We start from the raw sequence: 18,337 nt of genomic DNA, 5'->3' as shown, positions 1-18,337 counted from the left end.
AAAAAACATTTGTGTTTTGTTATTTTGTAATAACTATAATTTACTTATTTACATATGTATAAGATTACTATTAATCTCCCACTCTACATATATACACATAAATAAAAAAAAGCAATCACATGTAACTTTCATTATATATGTATATGTATGTACACATGATTCAGTATTATTGAATCATGATATGTACATACATAAATATATATGTATGTACATATGTATATATGCACATAAATTTTTCGTATAGAGTAATTTCGATAGAGTCCGACCGATTTCAATTTTTTTCAGGTACCGATGCCGATGCCGATTAATCGTCTAATGGGGAAAGAATCGGCCGATGCATAAAAATTCCATAAAAATTAAAAATAAATGTATTAATTCACAAAATCAGTAAACATATAAAATTTTCGAAAACTATTTTATATGGAGAAAATGAGCGACACTGTCAACAAAACAAAAAATTGCCAAAAATCAATGGCAAGTCCTAGCTACATCAGACTTGCACTTTATTAGATACACTAAAATTGAATGGGCTAAAAAGCTGCATACTCAACTTTTTTCTAAAGAGTGTAAATAAAAAGTGCAATATTTGAATGAAAATTTCCGGAATTTTCTTTAATTTGGCACAAGGTTTGGAGCACTGATTCTTGGGGTGTTTGTTGTAGAATTAAACATATTTTTATACAAAATTAGCGAAAAATAAAATATTTAATAAACAGTTGCCCGTATTTGAAAAAACACTCTTTACCTAAACTTTATTGATTGACTGTATTAACATTGGAAAATCTTACCTTAAATATAAACCTATTTAATTTGTGTCAATTGTTTAGTATTTAATGTTAAATGCATATGTACATATATCTTTGAAAAAATAAAATTATAAATTATAAACTAATATCTGTTTTCAAATTTTTTACAAAAAAAGTGGTACATACTCATATCGAAAACATACCTGATAATTGTATACTTCCAAATATTAAAGATATAATTTTCAAAAAGCGAGTTTTGTTAAAGTTATCAAAATAACATAAAAAAATAAAATACTAATTTTTAAACTTCAAACGAACATTTTAGAATCCCACTTAAATATGCTCATTGTCATAAAACAATTGAGCGTTTTAAATATCATTTTAAAAATTCACATTTTAAAATATCAAACGATTATTTTGAAATTCAATTTGAGCACGCTCACTGTGAAATATTAAACGAAGGTTTTAGAAAGTGTTCCGAAAATGTGCGTGTTGCAAACTAAAATCAAAAGTTTGAAACCTGATATCAAAAATTTCCATTCTCAAAACTAAAACAAATATTATAGGTGCAAAACCTGGGTCAAAACATTTTTAACAGTAAAACATTCTATACAAATTTGAAAACGAAAATTTCTCTGTGTAGATGACATTGGTCATGATGACAATTTTGGTACTCATTCCCACGACAGCCGGTTCTACGTACCGGAATGACTCGGGTTTCACCCGACCAAGGGCTGTTGTTTCGGCGATCTAACCCCGTCTAGATCGGCGATACCCATTAATCATTATCCGTCCATGGAGCAATACCTTGCAGCCGGATTTCTCCGCATCCTTCTTCTCCGGGCGGGCGTAGAGCCCAACCCCGGACCTGAAATTTACTTCTGCTGTGTTTGCCAGAATCGACTCCACCCGAACTCCACTTCGGTTAGGTGCAACTCCTGCAACGGGTGGAGTCACCTAAGAACCTGGTCTGGCCTTAGGTCTCACCGGGAGTGGACCACAAACTTTGTGGCTCCCTGTTGCTCAAGCCAAATGGCACAATCAGCCTCCACGGCTACCCACTCGCGTAATGCACGGGTGCGACCTAGCACCCGAAGAGCCTGCACGGCCCCTAGAAGCTCCCCTGAGCAACAGCAAACCTCCCAACACACCCCTCCCACACAACCTACCGGCCGGTCCCACTCGCGAGCGCGAGCCAACCAGCAGCTACTGGTTGCCCACACCATCTGATCCGTGTGCCAGAACAGAATATACCGGAATGTGACATCAGTCAAATGCAACACATGCCTTGGCTGGTGTCACTTCCGGCTATGTTCTGGTCTACGCACCACTCGCGAATGGACTACAAACTACAGCGCCCCTTGCTGTAGTGCACCGCCGACGCAAACAACAACGCCCATATCGCAGCCACCTACCATCAGGCTGCAACAGCAACTGCGTCAGGCGCAACAGGCCCAAGGTAGGCCCCACACTTCTCTGACCCCCCGTATCGCGACCAGCCTCCCAAGGCACATAAACGTACTCCAACTCAACTGCAACGGACTCCAGAGCAAGATTGAGGAGATAGCAGTCTTCATGGGTCGGCACGGCATATTGATAGCTGCGGTCCAAGAAACGAAGTTGCACAGCAACTCAACTCTGTTGGGTTGCGCCGCCTACAATGTGCTCCGTAAAGATCGCGAGCGAGATAATGGTGGTGGACTAGCGTTCATTCTACACCACACAGTGCAGTATCGGCTAATCGAAGAAGACATCGACCCAAGGGACACTACCCTAGAATGTCAGGGCATAGCTGTCCGGTCAGGCGATGTCGAGCTCGAAATATTTAACGTGTACATACCCCCTGTCACCTGCTGCCCGGCTGGATATCTCCCTGACATAGGTGCGCTACTCAGAGGCGAAAACCGATTGGTAGTAGGTGACTTCAATGCGCACCACGATCTTTGGCACTCAAGCCTGGCCAATGATCGGAGGGGAAACAGTTTGGCTGAGCAGATAGACGATTCGACATTCTGCACCATGAACGACGACGCCCCCACCAGGATTGTGGGCAGCTGCAGCAGCTCGCCAGACGTAACAATTGCTAGCGCTGGTCTGATAAATAGCATATCATGGCGACCTATGCTTACGTTAGCATCAGACCATCTGCCCATAATCATCTCGATCAATAAGCCCACCGACTTTGCTCCCGCGGATCACCGAACCTACACCAACTTCAACAAAGCTGATTGGAACGGCTTCGCGGAAGTTACCGAGAGCAGCTTCGCCGCCCTCCCCACACCCACAGACGTACATGCTGGCGAACGCCAGTTCCGCAAGGTAGTCACAGCCGCAGCAGCTCGCTTCATACCGTCCGGACGCATCGCGGAAGTCCGCCCAAATTTCCCGGCTGAAGCAGCTGTACTAGCAAATGAGCGTGACCACCTACGCCAGGTCGACCCCGGGGACCCTCGCTTGAGGGAACTTAATTTGGAGATTCGGCAACTGGTAAATCAACACAAGCGGACAAAGTGGGAAGAGCACTTGAATGCCTGTAACTTCACCTCTGGTGTGAGTAAGCTCTGGTCAACCGTGAGGTCCTTGTCCAACCCGACGAAGCGTGATGACAGAGTGGAAATTTCATTCGAAGGTCACGCCTCATCGGACCCGAAGAAATGCGCGAACTATTTCAGTCGGCAATTCACACTGCATCCTTCGGTAGACAAGGCCAAACGTCGAGTGACCAGGAGGCTGCACAAACTGCCCAAAAACGATGCACCACTTGTTTTCACCAGCGGTGAAGTAAAGGGGGGCCATCGGGAAGGCGAAAGCCTCCAAAGCCATTGGACCCGACGGAATCTGTATGCTGATGTTGAAACATTTGGGGCCTGTGGGGGTAGCATACCTCACGGAGGTCCTCAATTTGTCTATGACCACTCTCATCATTCCTGATGTGTGGAAATCAGGGAGAGTGGTCCCACTGCTGAAACCGGGGAAGCCCGCCAACAGAGGAGACTCTTATCGCCCGATAACGCTCCTTTCCCCGGTCGCGAAGACACTTGAGGCCCTGCTGCTCCCATACTTCACCTGCCACCTAACCCCAGCGAAACATCAGCATGGCTTCCGTAAAGTGCACAGCACAACAACAGCACTTAACGCCATAAACACCCAGATAACCCGCGGCCTAAATCGAAACCGCCCCTGTGAGAGAACTGTCCTAGTAGCACTGGACTTGTCAAAGGCGTTTGACACCGTCTGCCATTCCACGCTGCTAGAAGACATTGAGGCCTCCTCTCTCCCACAGGGACTGAAGCGATGGTCGGCGAATTATATGAGTGGTCGGCAATCATCAGTAATCTTCAGAGATCAAACCTCGAAACCTAGAAGAATAAAACAAGGGGTTCCACAAGGTGGTGTTCTCTCCCCCTTACTTTTTAACTATATCTCGAAACTCCCCCAGCCACCTGAAGGAGTTTCCCTGATCTCCTACGCTGATGACTGTTCGATTTTGGCGTCTGGGAATGGAATTGATGACCTCTGCTCAAAAGTAAACGGCTATCTCTCCAGCCTTTCTCGCTTCTTCACTGCAAGGAGCCTAACCCTCTCCCCAACGAAATCAACGGCGACCCTCTTCACCACCTGGACGAAGGAGGTCAGGCTTGAATTAGGCATTCACGTCGACGGCACACCAATACCGACGGTGAACAACCCGAAAATTTTAGGGGTTACCTTTGATAGCCTGCTCTCTTTCTCCGCGCACACAACCGCAGTTGTCAACAAAGTACAGAGCCGCAACAAGGTCCTCAAGTCGCTCGCCGGCAGCACTTGGGGCAAAGACAAAGAAACGTTGTTGGCAACATACAAGGCAATTGGCCGGCCGGTTCTAAATTATGTTGCGCCAGTTTGGACGCCGGGGACTAGTTGGACGCAGTGGACGAAGCTACAGACTTGTCAGAACGCCGCACTCCGGACAGCGACCGGGTGCCTTCTGATGACGCCTGAGCATCACCTACACAGTGAGGCCCAAGTGCTCCCCGTAAGGGAACACAACAAGATGCTCTGTAAGCAGTTTCTTGTGGGGTGTCACAGAAGTGAACACCCCAACAGACCACTGCTGGAGGAGGAGCCTCCGCCCAGGCACGTCAGGGGGCACCTATTCATGTACAAGGACGCAGTCCAGACCTACACAGACCAACCACTGGACCCAATGACGTACAGACGAGCGATTAACGACATTCATAGGGAGTCTGTCTCCACCTACCTCGACTCCCGGCCTAGGAATGTCGTTATCGGAGCCCAATCACCACCTGTGGAAGAGACGGAGCTTCAGTTACCTAGAGAGACCCGCGTTACCCTGGCTCAGTTACGGTCTGGATATTGTAGCCGCCTAAACAGCTACCTGTCCAGACTCGACCCAAACATCCAAAATGAGTGCCCGGCATGTGGAGACTCCCCCCACGACACCAACCACCTCTTCACATGCCAGCTCAATCCGACTCAACTAACACCTCTCTCCCTTTGGTCCGACCCCATCGAAACAGCTCGTTTCCTGGGCCTACCGTTAGTTGTGCTTGACGATAATGATTAAAAGTTGACCCGAAACAGGCGGGGCTTAGTAGTGCCGCTACAACAACAACAACAACAACAATTTTGGTACTAAAAACTTAAAGAAAACATGGCTTACCTCGTAAGGTAAGGTAAGGTTGCCCAGTGGGAACGAAGTATTTAAAAATATCAATTTTGTGGGAAAACGCAATCAAAGTTTTATGAATTCATACAGTTGGTATACAAAAAGATAGATGAAAAGCATGGTGTAATAATTATTCCACCATGGATGAAAAGAAACATATGTACATATCTTCGCCATATTTGGGAAGTTTGTATGTATGTATAAAAATATATGTACTTACATATATCACATTTATGTAAATTACATAAGAACCTTTTTTTTATATGTTTTTGGCATTTGGCATTTGCCTTTTGTTTATTTAATGTTTATTATTTTTTATAAAAGTCTAGCTGGTATACAACAAACACCATATATATTCAGATTTCAAACTTTGTACAAAAATTAAAAAAAAATCTGCTTATTTGCAGCAAAATTTTTTAATCAGAATTTTGGTATGCAGTTTTTTTTTTTGTAGGCCATTTAATTCGAGTATAATGGAGTGCAAGTTTCAAGCTGCTATATAAAATCTCGTTAATGTTTAGCAATTTTTTTGCTGGCAGTGTCCTCCATATAAAAGAAAATTGTCGAACATACTTTTGTATGGAAAAAACGTGAAACACCTTCAACCAAAAAAATGCTTTTTTGTGAGCTGTCTGCAAATGTTTTTTGATGTTGGCTGCTGTCTGTGGCTTCCCCTAAACATATGAAAAGAAATTCCAAATAATCGGCGAAAAAAGGCCGATGCCGTTTCTCAATTTTGTGCCGATACTAGCCGATTCCGATGCCGATTAATCGGTCGGACTCTAAATCTCGACTTTTATTAGTTTGAGTAAATAAAATAAGGTAATGGAATTATATATACATATGGATATGTAAATAAATAAAGTAAGGCAACGGAATCACTTCAAAAATACATGTTTTAAGCAAAAAAAAAACACCGACTTCAATTTTCATATAAAAATTGAAGAGTATCGCCTCCTTTTTTAACGCCTTTGCGCGTAATTATCGTAAGTAGCATTTTTCTCGAAATTTACTTTTTGATGAAAATTTGTTCTACACCCCACAGTTTTGCCTCTGGTAACATATTACAGCTAAAATCCCTATAGTTACGCCAAAAATTTACTGTATATTTTATCGTATGTTACAATGAATTTTTTAAGGCGAAATTATCGTATGTATGTGCCATACAAAAGTATTTTGAACGTAGTAAAAAAAATCAAAATAAACAAAATTTGAAAAGTATGAACATGGTGTTACCATGATACAAATATTTTTGGCCGCGGTCCTTCTGTATGTCAAAAAGATGTGTTTGTTGTATTATGAATTCGCCTTGTTTACAACAAACCCATTATTTTGATATTCAGAAGGACCGCGGCCAAAATCTAAATTCGCCAGTAACACCACCTTGTATAAATTCGCTTTGAGTATATGTAAAATGTGTTTTCTAAATGTTGTAAATGTTATACATATACCCCCAAAAGATAGCACATCAACATTTTTACCAGTTTTCACTACTTATCTTTTGCTTTTTTAAAGGTTCATTATTTTTATATAAAAGTATAGCTCTTTATCTAACAAATACCATATAAATCTAAATTTCAGACTTTGTACAAAAATTAGAAAAATTCCACAAACTTTTCATCCCAATTCAAGCATTTTAATTTTAAGTTCAAGAATAATTTTTGGTATGCAGTTTTATAGCTCATTTAATTCTAGTATAAATTGTAAGTTTTTAGTTTCTAAAAAATCGCGTTGATTTGTGATAATTTTTGTGCTGACGGTGTTATGCACTCTTTTCCATACAAAAAATTATTCTAGAAATTAAAATTAAGATGCATGGAATTGGGATGGAAGGTTTGTTGAATTTTTATAATTTTTGTACAAAGTCTGAAATTTAGATTTATATGGTATTTCTTAGATAAAGAGCTATACTTTTACATATATAAAAATAATGAACCTTAAAAAAATCAAAAGAAAAGTAGTCAAAACTGGTAAAATTGTTTATGTGCGTATGTACGTATTCTATACAAATAAATGTGTATTTAATGCGAGGATTTTCACCAAAAAGCCATTCATTAAAAGCCTTTCACATATTTGGACTTCTTTTTCACCGGTTTTGGTTTAGGTTTCAGTGATATAAATTCCTCCTGTTCAGTCGGTGAACCAGGCATATTAAATACACTATTAGTTAGTTGCGTTGAATGTTCTGCCGGCATAAATTCGTCCAAAAATGAGTTGTTTCGGTCAACAAAATCGGCTTCCAAATGAAAAGAAGTTTCCATTTTAATAGACTCAGTAACATCGGCACATGGAGCATGAACCATTGATACAACAGTGGAATTCAACGAACCGAATTGCTGATTGATAGCTGAAGTAGCAGATTTAGGGAGTTGCTCAGGTTGCGTTTGCTGGGGCTTTTCCTCTGCTTTGATATTTGTATCCAACCATGAGCTCACAATGTTTTCAGGATCAACTTTTGCACCCAGCCCTTTCTTCATACGAGAGTATGACATATCATTTTTATCATCCTCGAATTCAATATCCCATATTGAAAGTAAATCTTGTACTAAAGCGTCTTTATAGGAATGTAACGTTTGTATTGATTTTTGCCAACGTCCAAAGCCACGCCGTTTAGGTGGTATTTCCTCTTTTTCATCTCTTTTATCTTCTTCAGAATTGAGTGGGGCGCTAAGCGCATTGCAGCGGAAAACTTTGCGCATACCTGCAAAAAGTAATGAAATAAGTTTTAAGTAAGTATGTCTTAAGTGTTGAAATTTTGAAACACAAATCTCATATCGATGGTTTTCTGTAAAATGACAATAAACAAAAGGCACAGCTGTTAAGTGTGTCATGTCTCTAATCCTTACTGCTTATTTTGGTAACGTTCTCTACTTGCTTTAGTAAGGATGGGGCTTGGATTAGACAAGGGTTAGAGACATGAGACACTTTAGGGGTTTGTTTCTTTTTTTCTTAATTTTTTGTGAGTGGATTATCGATATGTATGTAGCTAGTACATACCATGGTACATACAGCTTTTGAAATCGATTTACCTTTTAAATTGACAACTTCTGTACAATTTAATTTTGGCTGCGTGAGTTGGCAAACACCATTCGCATACGCATGCATTGTATGTTCACCCTCATTTTCAGCCTTCGAACGAGTATCTGGCTCTAGCGTATCATTCGCGATCAACCGACGTGCATACACATCACCAATCGAATTTGATGTGAGTAACAAAGCAAAAGTGTCACAATCTTCCTCACCAATACATTCCGAGAACGTTTCAGTGTCGAAGAAGGTCAGGCCAGTTGTACAACGGGCTATACGCGATGGCAAGTCAGCATCGGGCTGCAAACATTTGCCTGCGATCCGAGCTTGTTGGTAAGCTTCCTCCAGTGTTGATGGTTGGTATGGCAGACAATATGATTTATACACACTCTTCTTCGATTGCCTCTTTCCCACCGATTCATCTACGATAGAATCTTCTTTATCAACGCTTTGCGCTGAATGATTGCGGGTAAGTTCACAAATGCAAATATCATCTGCTAACGCACTACTAAGAGCAATAAGTTCTACGCCACCAAAGCGGAAATTATCAATAAAAGCAGGGGCATATTGTAACTGATGAGTCCAGCGACATAATGCACCATCTCCCGATTCAATATCGCCTCCTAAGTAACGTAAATCTAAGCAGTGCAACTTATGGTTTGTCGCTACATATGCCAAGTCTCTAAATTCACTTTTGGCAATTGATGATATAAAATCACATTTATAATCCTGAGTGGCGTAGCCACAGCTACTTTTCAACCATTGCTCTGGACAGGTTCGTGTATCTAACATGAATAATTTCTTTTCGTTGGCATACAAAAATGTCTGACCCTGCCAAGGTCTTATCATGTTCCAACTCGCCCTCATGATATCTTCTTTTTTACATACATTATGGGTGGCCGAAAGTATAGGTGTAGACGCATTAATGTCATACACCCGAATACTTTGCTTCATTGAGGTAATTATGAAGGTACTGTAATCAATAGGCGACTGTGCAAAGCTAATGAAAGGCGTGGAACTAGTTTTAAAACGTGTTAGTGCTTTGGCTGCTCCTGTGGGAAGAAATTTATATAGCGTTATCATGTTTCGTTGCCGCACAGCAAAAGAGTTTGGACAATCTTTTCGTAGGTTCTGTATGGCGCGCACCTCAAAAATTTCTTCTTCTGTGTCTACCTGTTGTGAGCATATAGGATCTAAAAAACTGCCAGCAAAGCTCTTAAATTTTGGCAAAATTCCAACATCTGCGTGGAAAAAATACATACTTAGTTAACCATTCTTAATAGCTTATAGTAGGGCATTACTCACTCAAATTATTTAATTTGTTATTATCTACATGTAACACATGTTCACCGTCGTCCAATATACAAAGATTTCCTCCAGAATAGTAGTAATCGTAGCTTCCATGAAAATACGGATCGGGATTACAATCTAAGCGTCGGGCCAAGTCGAAAAAGGATGTATGAAAGCTTCCTTCTTTTTCATTGGTTTTTAATTTTTTATCTACATATGTATGTAAAATGCAATTCCTTGATAAATAAATAATTTAAATAAGAACAATATTTCTGTGTATGGAATAGTAGCTAATGTCGAAAGGCTGGCTTTAGTATAGCCGTTGAAGAACTTCTGGCAAATAAATGTGCAAGAAATAGTTCTGATACTAGCCAGACAATATTCTTATTAGATAAGTCCCATCAAAACTTTCGTTGTCGTTTAAAGAATAAAGTGAATGCCGCAATATACTAAAACCAGCTTCGCGACATAAGCCACTATTCCATACGAACACAGGTTTTATCTTTGACTTACTTTTCTGACCCGTCTGGTAGCGTGTCCGAGAAATATGCAAACGTTTTCTGTAAATCTCCCGTGCCATTGTGCGTCGATGGCATATATCCACACGCTCACAGTGCTTGTCAGCTATATATACTGCACTTGGCATTGAAACTTTGCATTTCAGATGCAGGCTTAATTCACTAAGGTCATTTAATGGCGTTTGGCCCACATTGAAAGCAGGAAAAAGACAATGCCTTTCTCGTAGCTTCAGTTCATCGGAACTATACAGTAGCAGTCTATCTAGGGCATCGACGGCAGCAGTTTTGGTTGAGCGTTCTCGTTCTTGTGATAAATTACTTGTTGCAGTCTTATTGTTCTAAAAAGCAATTTTTATTAAGTACTTGTGAATCGATGTACGTATTTATTCACTATTATTTACCTGTGCTATGTGCTTCAGGCTTTCAGCCTGAACATTTTGTTTATATGGTCGGGTGGGCATTTATGTTAATTTATGTTTAATGAGCCTTTAAAATTTTCGTCCTTTGATCTAATTAAAAACAAACCTTAAACACGTTCCAAAATTCACTATCGGGATAAATGTGTATCAGCTGTTTGACAAATGTAGGCTTATCGACTTATCGTTCATGCTTTATTTATTTTAGGTTCTTTCTCTAAAGGTGTTCTTACACGATATGTATTTGCATCTGTAAATGTCACTTTTTCAATACATATTGGGCGCGTTCATAAGACGTAGCTGTTTAGCTCAACAGCTACGAAACTGCTGGCAACTGTTGGACCCAACAATTAAGCTGATGCAACATAAAACTTTTGCTTCGCTTTACGTGACAGATTCGCTTTGACAGATAAGATGAATTGTATGAAAATGCACAAAGCACGCCACATAGATCGTTGACGCTGCAGAGCGAAACGAAAAGATGGCCAACTCCCATCTTTTTGCGCGCTTTGACAATCAACCGGTTTAATATTTATTTTATTTCGTCCAAATTCGAGTGTTCATGTAGAAACATAAAACTTAATTACATTGGTGATATTTTTAAAGTAAAATATATAAAATCCACATCAATTTTGACGAGTAAAAAAGCAGTACAAAATTGTTTTCTTTGCGTTCATTGTGGCATACCCTTTGCGTCTGGCGCTTTGCTGGCAAAGTTATAAATGTCACGCAAAGCTACAAAGTTTTATCTGGCATCAGCTTTACGTCTTAGAAACGGCTTGATGAATATGCTGTCAAATAAATAGCTGATAAATGTAAACAAATGAAATTGCAATAAATAGAGATAATTGCGCCGATGGTACTTAGAATTCAACGCTGAGCTGCCGCCGTTTTGAAAACATCGTTCAATGTTGTAATGAATTAAACAGTGTATAATTTATATAGCAAACATCTAAAAAAATATATATATTTAGAAACGTGGTATTATTATAAAATATTTTAGTTACTTAATCACATCAGTAATATAAAATATAATAAATTTGTTTGCAACTGCCTCCTGGCAAAGCGGCGTTGAATTTAATATAAGCGGCGTCAATATTTTCGATCAGCTGTTGAGTTCAGGTAGCGTAAATCTTCTTTACCCAGCAAACATTTGGAGTCATAAATGAGTCTTTAAGGAGTCCTATTTCGGAGCAATTACGCTCATAATGAGCTCATTTAAGAGTCCGATATGAGTGTGTTTCCCTTCCTACGAATGTCGACTTATATGAGCTTAAATTCATACATCAAATTAGCCTCAATATGAGTCATATTGGACTCTTATTGGCCTCATATACAGCTCATTTTGGACTCTTTTAAAACAAGTTTTGGCCTCATATATGACTCTTTTTGATACCCTTATCGGCCTCATAAATTGCTACATTCGGACTCTTATTTTAGGTTGCTCTTTGAGTCTTATTCAACTCACTATATTTGCAAAGGCATTCCGCAAAAAGTCCTTGCAAATAACATACATACATACTTACATGCATATACACATTCCAACATGCATTCAATAGCAGCAGCTGAAGCTAAATTTTGTTCATTTTTTGTTTTCTAATTATTTTCAATTTCTGTATAAACAAGTTTAGATATAAATTTCAAATCTTTATTGTTTTTATATTGGCACAAGGTGCTGGCTCATAACTTGGCTCATATATGAATCCTAAAAGATTCATATAAGAGTAAAAAATTTTTTGTTTTTGAAACTCATATTTCTTACCTACCTAGGACACCTTTCGGACTCATATATTCTGAACGCTCAGAATATGTTTGCGGGGTGTTTGCGGGGTCTTAACAATTTCATGTTTATTAAGAAAATTTGTTGCTGAAAAATTTGTGTGTAACCTTTTTTGAAACAAATTCAAATTTGAAAAAAAAAAATTTCAAATGGGTTAAGAATTTATTTTAGTTTGACATTATAGCCTGTTTCTTATGAGAGCAATGTCAAAATCAATCACACTTTGTTGAATACATTTTGCTCGTACCCAAAACTATCAAGAGTTTTAGAAAAGTGGTTTTTAGAATAACCGAATTATTCGAATAATTTCGAGAGCCTTAATATGTATTTCTCAGATGAATAAAATTATATTATTTTTAGTGTAAAAATCCGTATTAGGTTAGTTTAATTTTCTCAGTGGTCTCGAAGTTTATACTTCCGGCCCATGATCTAAATTATAATTGGTTCATGCTTCCGGCCATCATTTCATTCATAACTTACATTTCTGCCATGTTTCATTCGCTATTGTGAAAGAGAACAGAAAAGGAAACGGGAATTTCAGAAACGGATTTCTTATGACGTAAAAAAAGATAAAAAATAACTATCTCAACTTCCAGCGCAGTGTTTTAGAAAATTTTATTTTATTACGCGTTAAAAGTGTGTTGTTAGTATTGGAGTTTATACATTTAGCTGAATAGTTATTTATTTATTTATTATTTTATATGTTTTCTGAAAAACCAGATAAAGTGAATTAACTACAGGGTAAAAACATTATGAAGAACTTCTCCCCGACTGGGCGACCACTGTCATTCCAAAAGCATTTTCTATAAACTTTTTAGGACCTTTTGGGCGTTGGCTGATCTCCCGACAAGTTTGGTTTTGAGACAAATTAGTTCAGGCGTTGTGCCATCTTCAGTGTAATTTTTAGACGAAACGACACTAAAAAAAGTCACTCCGCGGCAAACTAAAGTGGACAAAGGGTGACGGATTTTTTTTTTTTATTTGTACGTCACTCTTTAGAGGATTTTTATGCCACAAATCAGTATCAAAACAGTTTGCTAAAGAAATTCTTCTTCGATTTGCTAAAACGGTGCATCCACAAAGAAATCAAAACCATTCGCTTTAGTGTTTTATTTATTTCCTAAAAATCGCTTACAACATTAATTTCACTAAATTTTAGGATTGATCAAGAGAAAATTTTTTACTTAAATGCTGTCTTAAAGGTAAAAACAACGCATTGAGAGCAATTTTACGGGTGAAATAAAATTCTCAACAAATAGTAGAAGATTTAAATAAAAAATTGTATTCAAAACTCAGTTTTTTCGAACGATAAAATAATAATTATTAATTTGGCACATAAGTGCTGCAACGAATAAAACAAATTGCAAGTTTCTTAAACGAAAAGGAAACACTTATTAAAAACTGATAAAATCTATTATATATACTCTCATTGAGAATATTTTTTTTCTTCAAAATTCTTGTAAGCAGCTAATTTTGCCTTTGTAAGAAATACTCTGAGCGAAATATGAACTCTTTTCATTAGTTCCTAAAAAATTCAAATTGGTTCCAATAACTGGGGAAAAAATTATTTAAAAAAGCTATTGATATTTCAATTTATTGCAAATTATACTTCATTAAAAGTTAATATGTATTAGTATTTAGAAGCACGTCATCGCTAAGTGGATAATATTAACCATCCGCCTTACAAATACAATTAATAATATATTAGTAATTTAATTAGCATTAAAATTTGATTTTTGATTATTTCAACTTTACATATACATATATAAATATGTATGCATAATTTTTTGTTTTTCTTCTTTCATTAAATTATTATTGTTTGGAAAACGCGATTATTAATGACGCTATAGCTGCTAATGTCTTCCGTAATTATTATTTTTGTTGTTTTTTTTTGTGGCTAGCATTGCTAGCAAACTATATATAATAAGAATTATAATAATGATAATATCTATTATATAGTATAGTAGGTATTTCTTGTTGTGGCTGTAGTTGGCATTGTTGGACACCAACGTATTTCCCGTGTTTATGCTGTTTTTTAAATTGTGGTTTTGAAATACTACCATATTAGTGTGATTTTGTTTTTGTTGTTGTTTCTGTTGTAGCTGACACTGTTTGCGTTGCTGTTGTTTCTGCTGTTGTTGTTGGTATAGTCGCGTTTTCGGTGTTTGTTAGCATTGTACTTTGCCGTATAGTGCCCGACGCTCCAACACTTCACGATACTCTTTGTAATTCATTTGAATTTCCTGCGAACGATAACGCGTCAATTTGATTGATTTTCGGGTTTCTGGGGTGATTGCTGCACGGTATCCCCCCTTCCTGAGTAGAGAGTCAATAGTTTGGGTTTGATCCCAACCTGCGCACCAGAAGGAAATAAAGCGTTTAGTTCATTAAAAAAATATATATATTTATACATATTAAATATCAACGCTTTTGAAATATTAAAAGAAATGTGACATACAAACTAAACTATTACTAAATGCAATGTGCTATAGAGCAAAATGATTTGTATTGCATAAATCTCGATGCCTGGAGCTCAGGGTTAGTAAATCTCATTTTTACTACAACGGCGATTTAGGCGGTTTTGCAACTGGTCGATGGGCGGTTTTGCAAAAACATCGACGATACATGTATGTACATATGCACATACACATACATATATATTTTTTTACATCAGAAATACATAGTTCTTAATTTTCTTTTAAAGAATTGATGTTATAGGTAAACCAACTTTAGATCGACAAATTTCCAAAACATGTTTGTAAGGCGACTAAGATATCGATTAAGTTTATTAAACATTTTGAATATACCTTGTTCAGTTGCTACTTGCGGCAAATAAGTGGCAGTCCTTTTGCACCCACGTTCATTAAAAAACTCAATACGTATGCCATGTACGCCTAATGTCCAATCGAGATACCCGTGTGCTTCTTCGAAATTCTGCAAAATCGAAACAGACACAGTCAATTTGGGCAGCTCTTCCCTGGCGATGGGGGCAAAACGCGAGTCTTTCAAAGCACTCGTTAGTGCATATTCGCGTAGCCCGTTGTGCAAATGCATAGCACTAAAAGTGCCAATACAACCACGTAATCGCTTGTCGCGTCCTGTTTTCCAAGTAACAAATAATGGGCTATAAAAGTGTCAATATAAAATTATTAAAATCCACTCGCGAGATTCTATTTGACATACACTTACTAAGCATCATTTGTAAACTTGGGTGTCCCAGGACCCTCTAAATTATTAAGCTCACAGTCTAGCACCTCGAAACAAAATGTACACATGTCAGGCACCGCAACATTACCTAATGGTTTTACGCTGTAGCCATTTGTGTGTCGACTTGAGCCACCACCGCGGCGATAGCAGTCACCATCATCACCACAATCACCGTTCTGCAGGTGATGCGGCCGTAGTCCATTCATTTGTGATGTACCTGATCCACGGTAATTGTTGTGGTGTTGGTAGTTATTTGACATATTGTACTTGGTTCTTGTCTTGTTCCAGTATCTGCCTTGTTTTAGTGCGTTATATGTATGCCTATTACAAAACTAAATTTGTATTTTTGCTCGTTGCTATTTGTTTTGCTCTGACCCAATGTGGACTGCAGGGATTCAGTATAGGTTTTAATGTATCTATTACTATTTAATCTTAATTTTATTATGGACGCAGATTCACACTGATACTGATACCAGGATCCGCTTGTTTGTTGCAGGACTAATTTTTAATTTGTCTATCCCTAAGATCTCTAGTATTAATGGCAGTGCGCAACTTGATGATGTGAATCTAAAAAGATTTAACCTGAAAATAAGAAAAATATTATGTTAGAACAAAACGTATATGTTTTATGTGCATGCCATTCAATCTTATCCTATTTTTGTATACTATATTTTTAGCGGAGGAAAAATAAAGGGTCCAACTCCTTAAACGTAAATTTGATCGTCGACCAATTAAAATCTGTACCCTACGAATACAGTTGCGTCAGTAGTGCGTAATATGTAATACATAAAAATCAGAGGTGGTGTTCGATAAAATTAAAATAAAAGACAACGACTAAATCGCCCATTCAGTTCTACTATGCTTTGTTTACGAATACTCGTTTGACCTCAACAAGCGATTATCACTTAGTATCAGTCACAGGCCTTTGTGCACAGCCACGCACGCGACCCCCTACATCCTCCCTCGTACAACTAAAAATCTAGCTGTGGTACCAGACAGCCTACCGAACAGACAGTTTGTCGATCCTCCCATCTAGCTCTTGTCCATTCCCGTCTTGTAAAGTGTAGTCTTTGCATTCAGTCCACGGATCGTTTTCTTTATATGATCACAGCACAATCACCCCATTCGCTACATTCACATTTGTTATTTTCTATTTTTTTTGACATTCGTTTCGATACTAGAGCAATTTGTTTTTTCTGAAGCGCCTCCAATATTTTCGCCGATTTTCCGATGAGCTATCCCTTTTCCACACTTTTAAAATTACTGTAATTTCAAGTCCAACGCTTTTACTAAAGATTCCGACAATTTTGGTGCAGATTTGTGTAAATTTTTCCAAGTAATTTTCGCTTTTAAAAGCATAACCAAATCGCACTTATTTCCCTGCTGCTGACAGCGTTTCCAAATCGCTCATCTTCGGTTATTCTTCTTTTGACTTTCGTAAAACTACCAGTGTTGCCAGAAATCTTTGGCAAAATATATCGGAAAAATAAAGGAAAATCAATGAACATAAACAAGACGAGGTCAAACAATTACGGCAAGAATGATAGAATACAAGATTGCGCATTTCGGGCGGCGTTGTCATTTCTGGTGTAAAAGTTAACAAAGCCTAAGATAAAACAAAGATAGGATAAAAAAATGGCAGCAGAGCCAAGTATCTAAATATTTCATTCTTCGATGGGAAACGAGGTTTAATAATAAGATTATCACTAGTGGGATTCATAAAACGTTACGGCACAACTGATTACTTTTATGTGGAAACTATCTTGCGACATGATTTCTCCATCGTCACATTAGGTTCTTTCCCGTACAACCCGTCCGGATCTGGTAATTAGAGAAGAAGCGAAAAACTTGCTCTCAAAAATGGAACAATGTTCACAAGTACGGGATCGCAAAAAAACACATTTCTTGCTCAGAATTTGAGAAATAGCTGATTCAAGTGGTTTTTGTTATCGACACTTAAATTCAAACACTAGAAAATGAATTTAGGTTTCACAAATTTGATTGTATTAATAAAAAAGTATATAAAGTATTTCTTAAATTCCGGGCACGAAATGTGGTTTTTTGCGTTCCCGTACTTCTGGGCATTGTTCCATTTTTGAGAGCAAATTTTTCGCTTATATCAAACACAGCGGATCATAAATTGAACCAGGTATCTATCAGGATCATATCGTTTTTGTTGCATTTGCGTGCAAATTTTTTATCCGGATCCTGATTATTGAGGAAGGAAACGCAGCATATATATTTTAGTTTTAAAGAAACTTCTGGTAACACTGAAAACTATCAAAATGCACTAGCGCGAATCGGTTTGGGACATTCATGCACTAGCGCGAATCGGTTAGGGGTTTTTATAACAAAAAGAATTCAACCAGAACGTAGGGTTGTATTTTTCTGAAACCGATTTCTTCGTGAACCCATGAACGAAAGACACAAGATCACGCAAGAACAAGAGTGAAAAAGGTCGATTTTTCGAGCGGGTTTTACGCCATCATATTTCGCTGGAAAACGAACGAAAACCAAAATTAACCAGAACTATTGTCAGCCACTTTCAGCACACGATTTAGGTAAAATTATTAATTAAAATGCTATAAAACGTGTTGCGTTGAATTAACTCTTCTTTAGTTAAAGAAAAGTGTGAAATAGTAGGTTCATTCCTTATCTTTTTGGACTAAAATCTGAAAAGTGTC

General features: G+C 38.0%; 3 protein-coding genes across 7 annotated transcripts in view; 1 reads left to right on the top strand and 2 right to left on the bottom strand.

The window, feature by feature from the left end:
- The window catches only part of LOC118733548 (ataxin-1), a 99,557-nt gene that overhangs the window by 29,526 nt on the left and 51,694 nt on the right, over positions 1-18,337 (top strand). The window lies entirely within an intron of this gene.
- Positions 7,081-10,823, bottom strand: LOC118733549. Of its 2 annotated transcripts, XM_036462987.1 has the most exons (5): positions 10,652-10,823; positions 10,246-10,588; positions 9,748-9,942; positions 8,445-9,683; positions 7,081-8,116 (listed from the first exon to the last, which is right to left on the bottom strand). In XM_036462987.1, exons 1-5 carry the CDS (start codon positions 10,709-10,711, stop codon positions 7,470-7,472), a joined length of 2,484 nt encoding a protein of 827 aa, XP_036318880.1. In that variant the 5' UTR covers positions 10,712-10,823; the 3' UTR covers positions 7,081-7,469. The 2 variants fall into 2 exon arrangements, with proteins under 2 accessions (XP_036318880.1, XP_036318881.1); XM_036462988.1 differs by lacking the exon at positions 10,652-10,823 and having other exon boundaries at positions 9,748-9,968; positions 10,246-10,428.
- Positions 14,014-17,087, bottom strand: LOC118733551 (uncharacterized protein CG5902). Of its 3 annotated transcripts, none has more exons than XM_036462989.1 (4): positions 16,658-17,087; positions 15,636-16,235; positions 15,254-15,570; positions 14,014-14,799 (listed from the first exon to the last, which is right to left on the bottom strand). In XM_036462989.1, exons 2-4 carry the CDS (start codon positions 15,911-15,913, stop codon positions 14,615-14,617), a joined length of 780 nt encoding a protein of 259 aa, XP_036318882.1. In that variant the 5' UTR covers positions 15,914-16,235; positions 16,658-17,087; the 3' UTR covers positions 14,014-14,614. The 3 variants fall into 3 exon arrangements, with proteins under 3 accessions (XP_036318882.1, XP_036318883.1, XP_036318884.1); XM_036462990.1 differs by having other exon boundaries at positions 16,918-17,087; XM_036462991.1 differs by having other exon boundaries at positions 17,026-17,047.

The sequence above is a fragment of the Rhagoletis pomonella genome, unplaced genomic scaffold (genome assembly GCF_013731165.1).
Source record: "Rhagoletis pomonella isolate Grant_MI unplaced genomic scaffold, Rhpom_1.0 Rhpom_scaffold_00002, whole genome shotgun sequence".
In the NCBI taxonomy this organism is placed as follows: Eukaryota; Metazoa; Arthropoda; class Insecta; order Diptera; family Tephritidae; genus Rhagoletis; species Rhagoletis pomonella.
The sequence above is the reverse complement of the archived record's forward strand: the minus strand, read 5'-3'. Positions and strand labels throughout refer to the sequence as shown.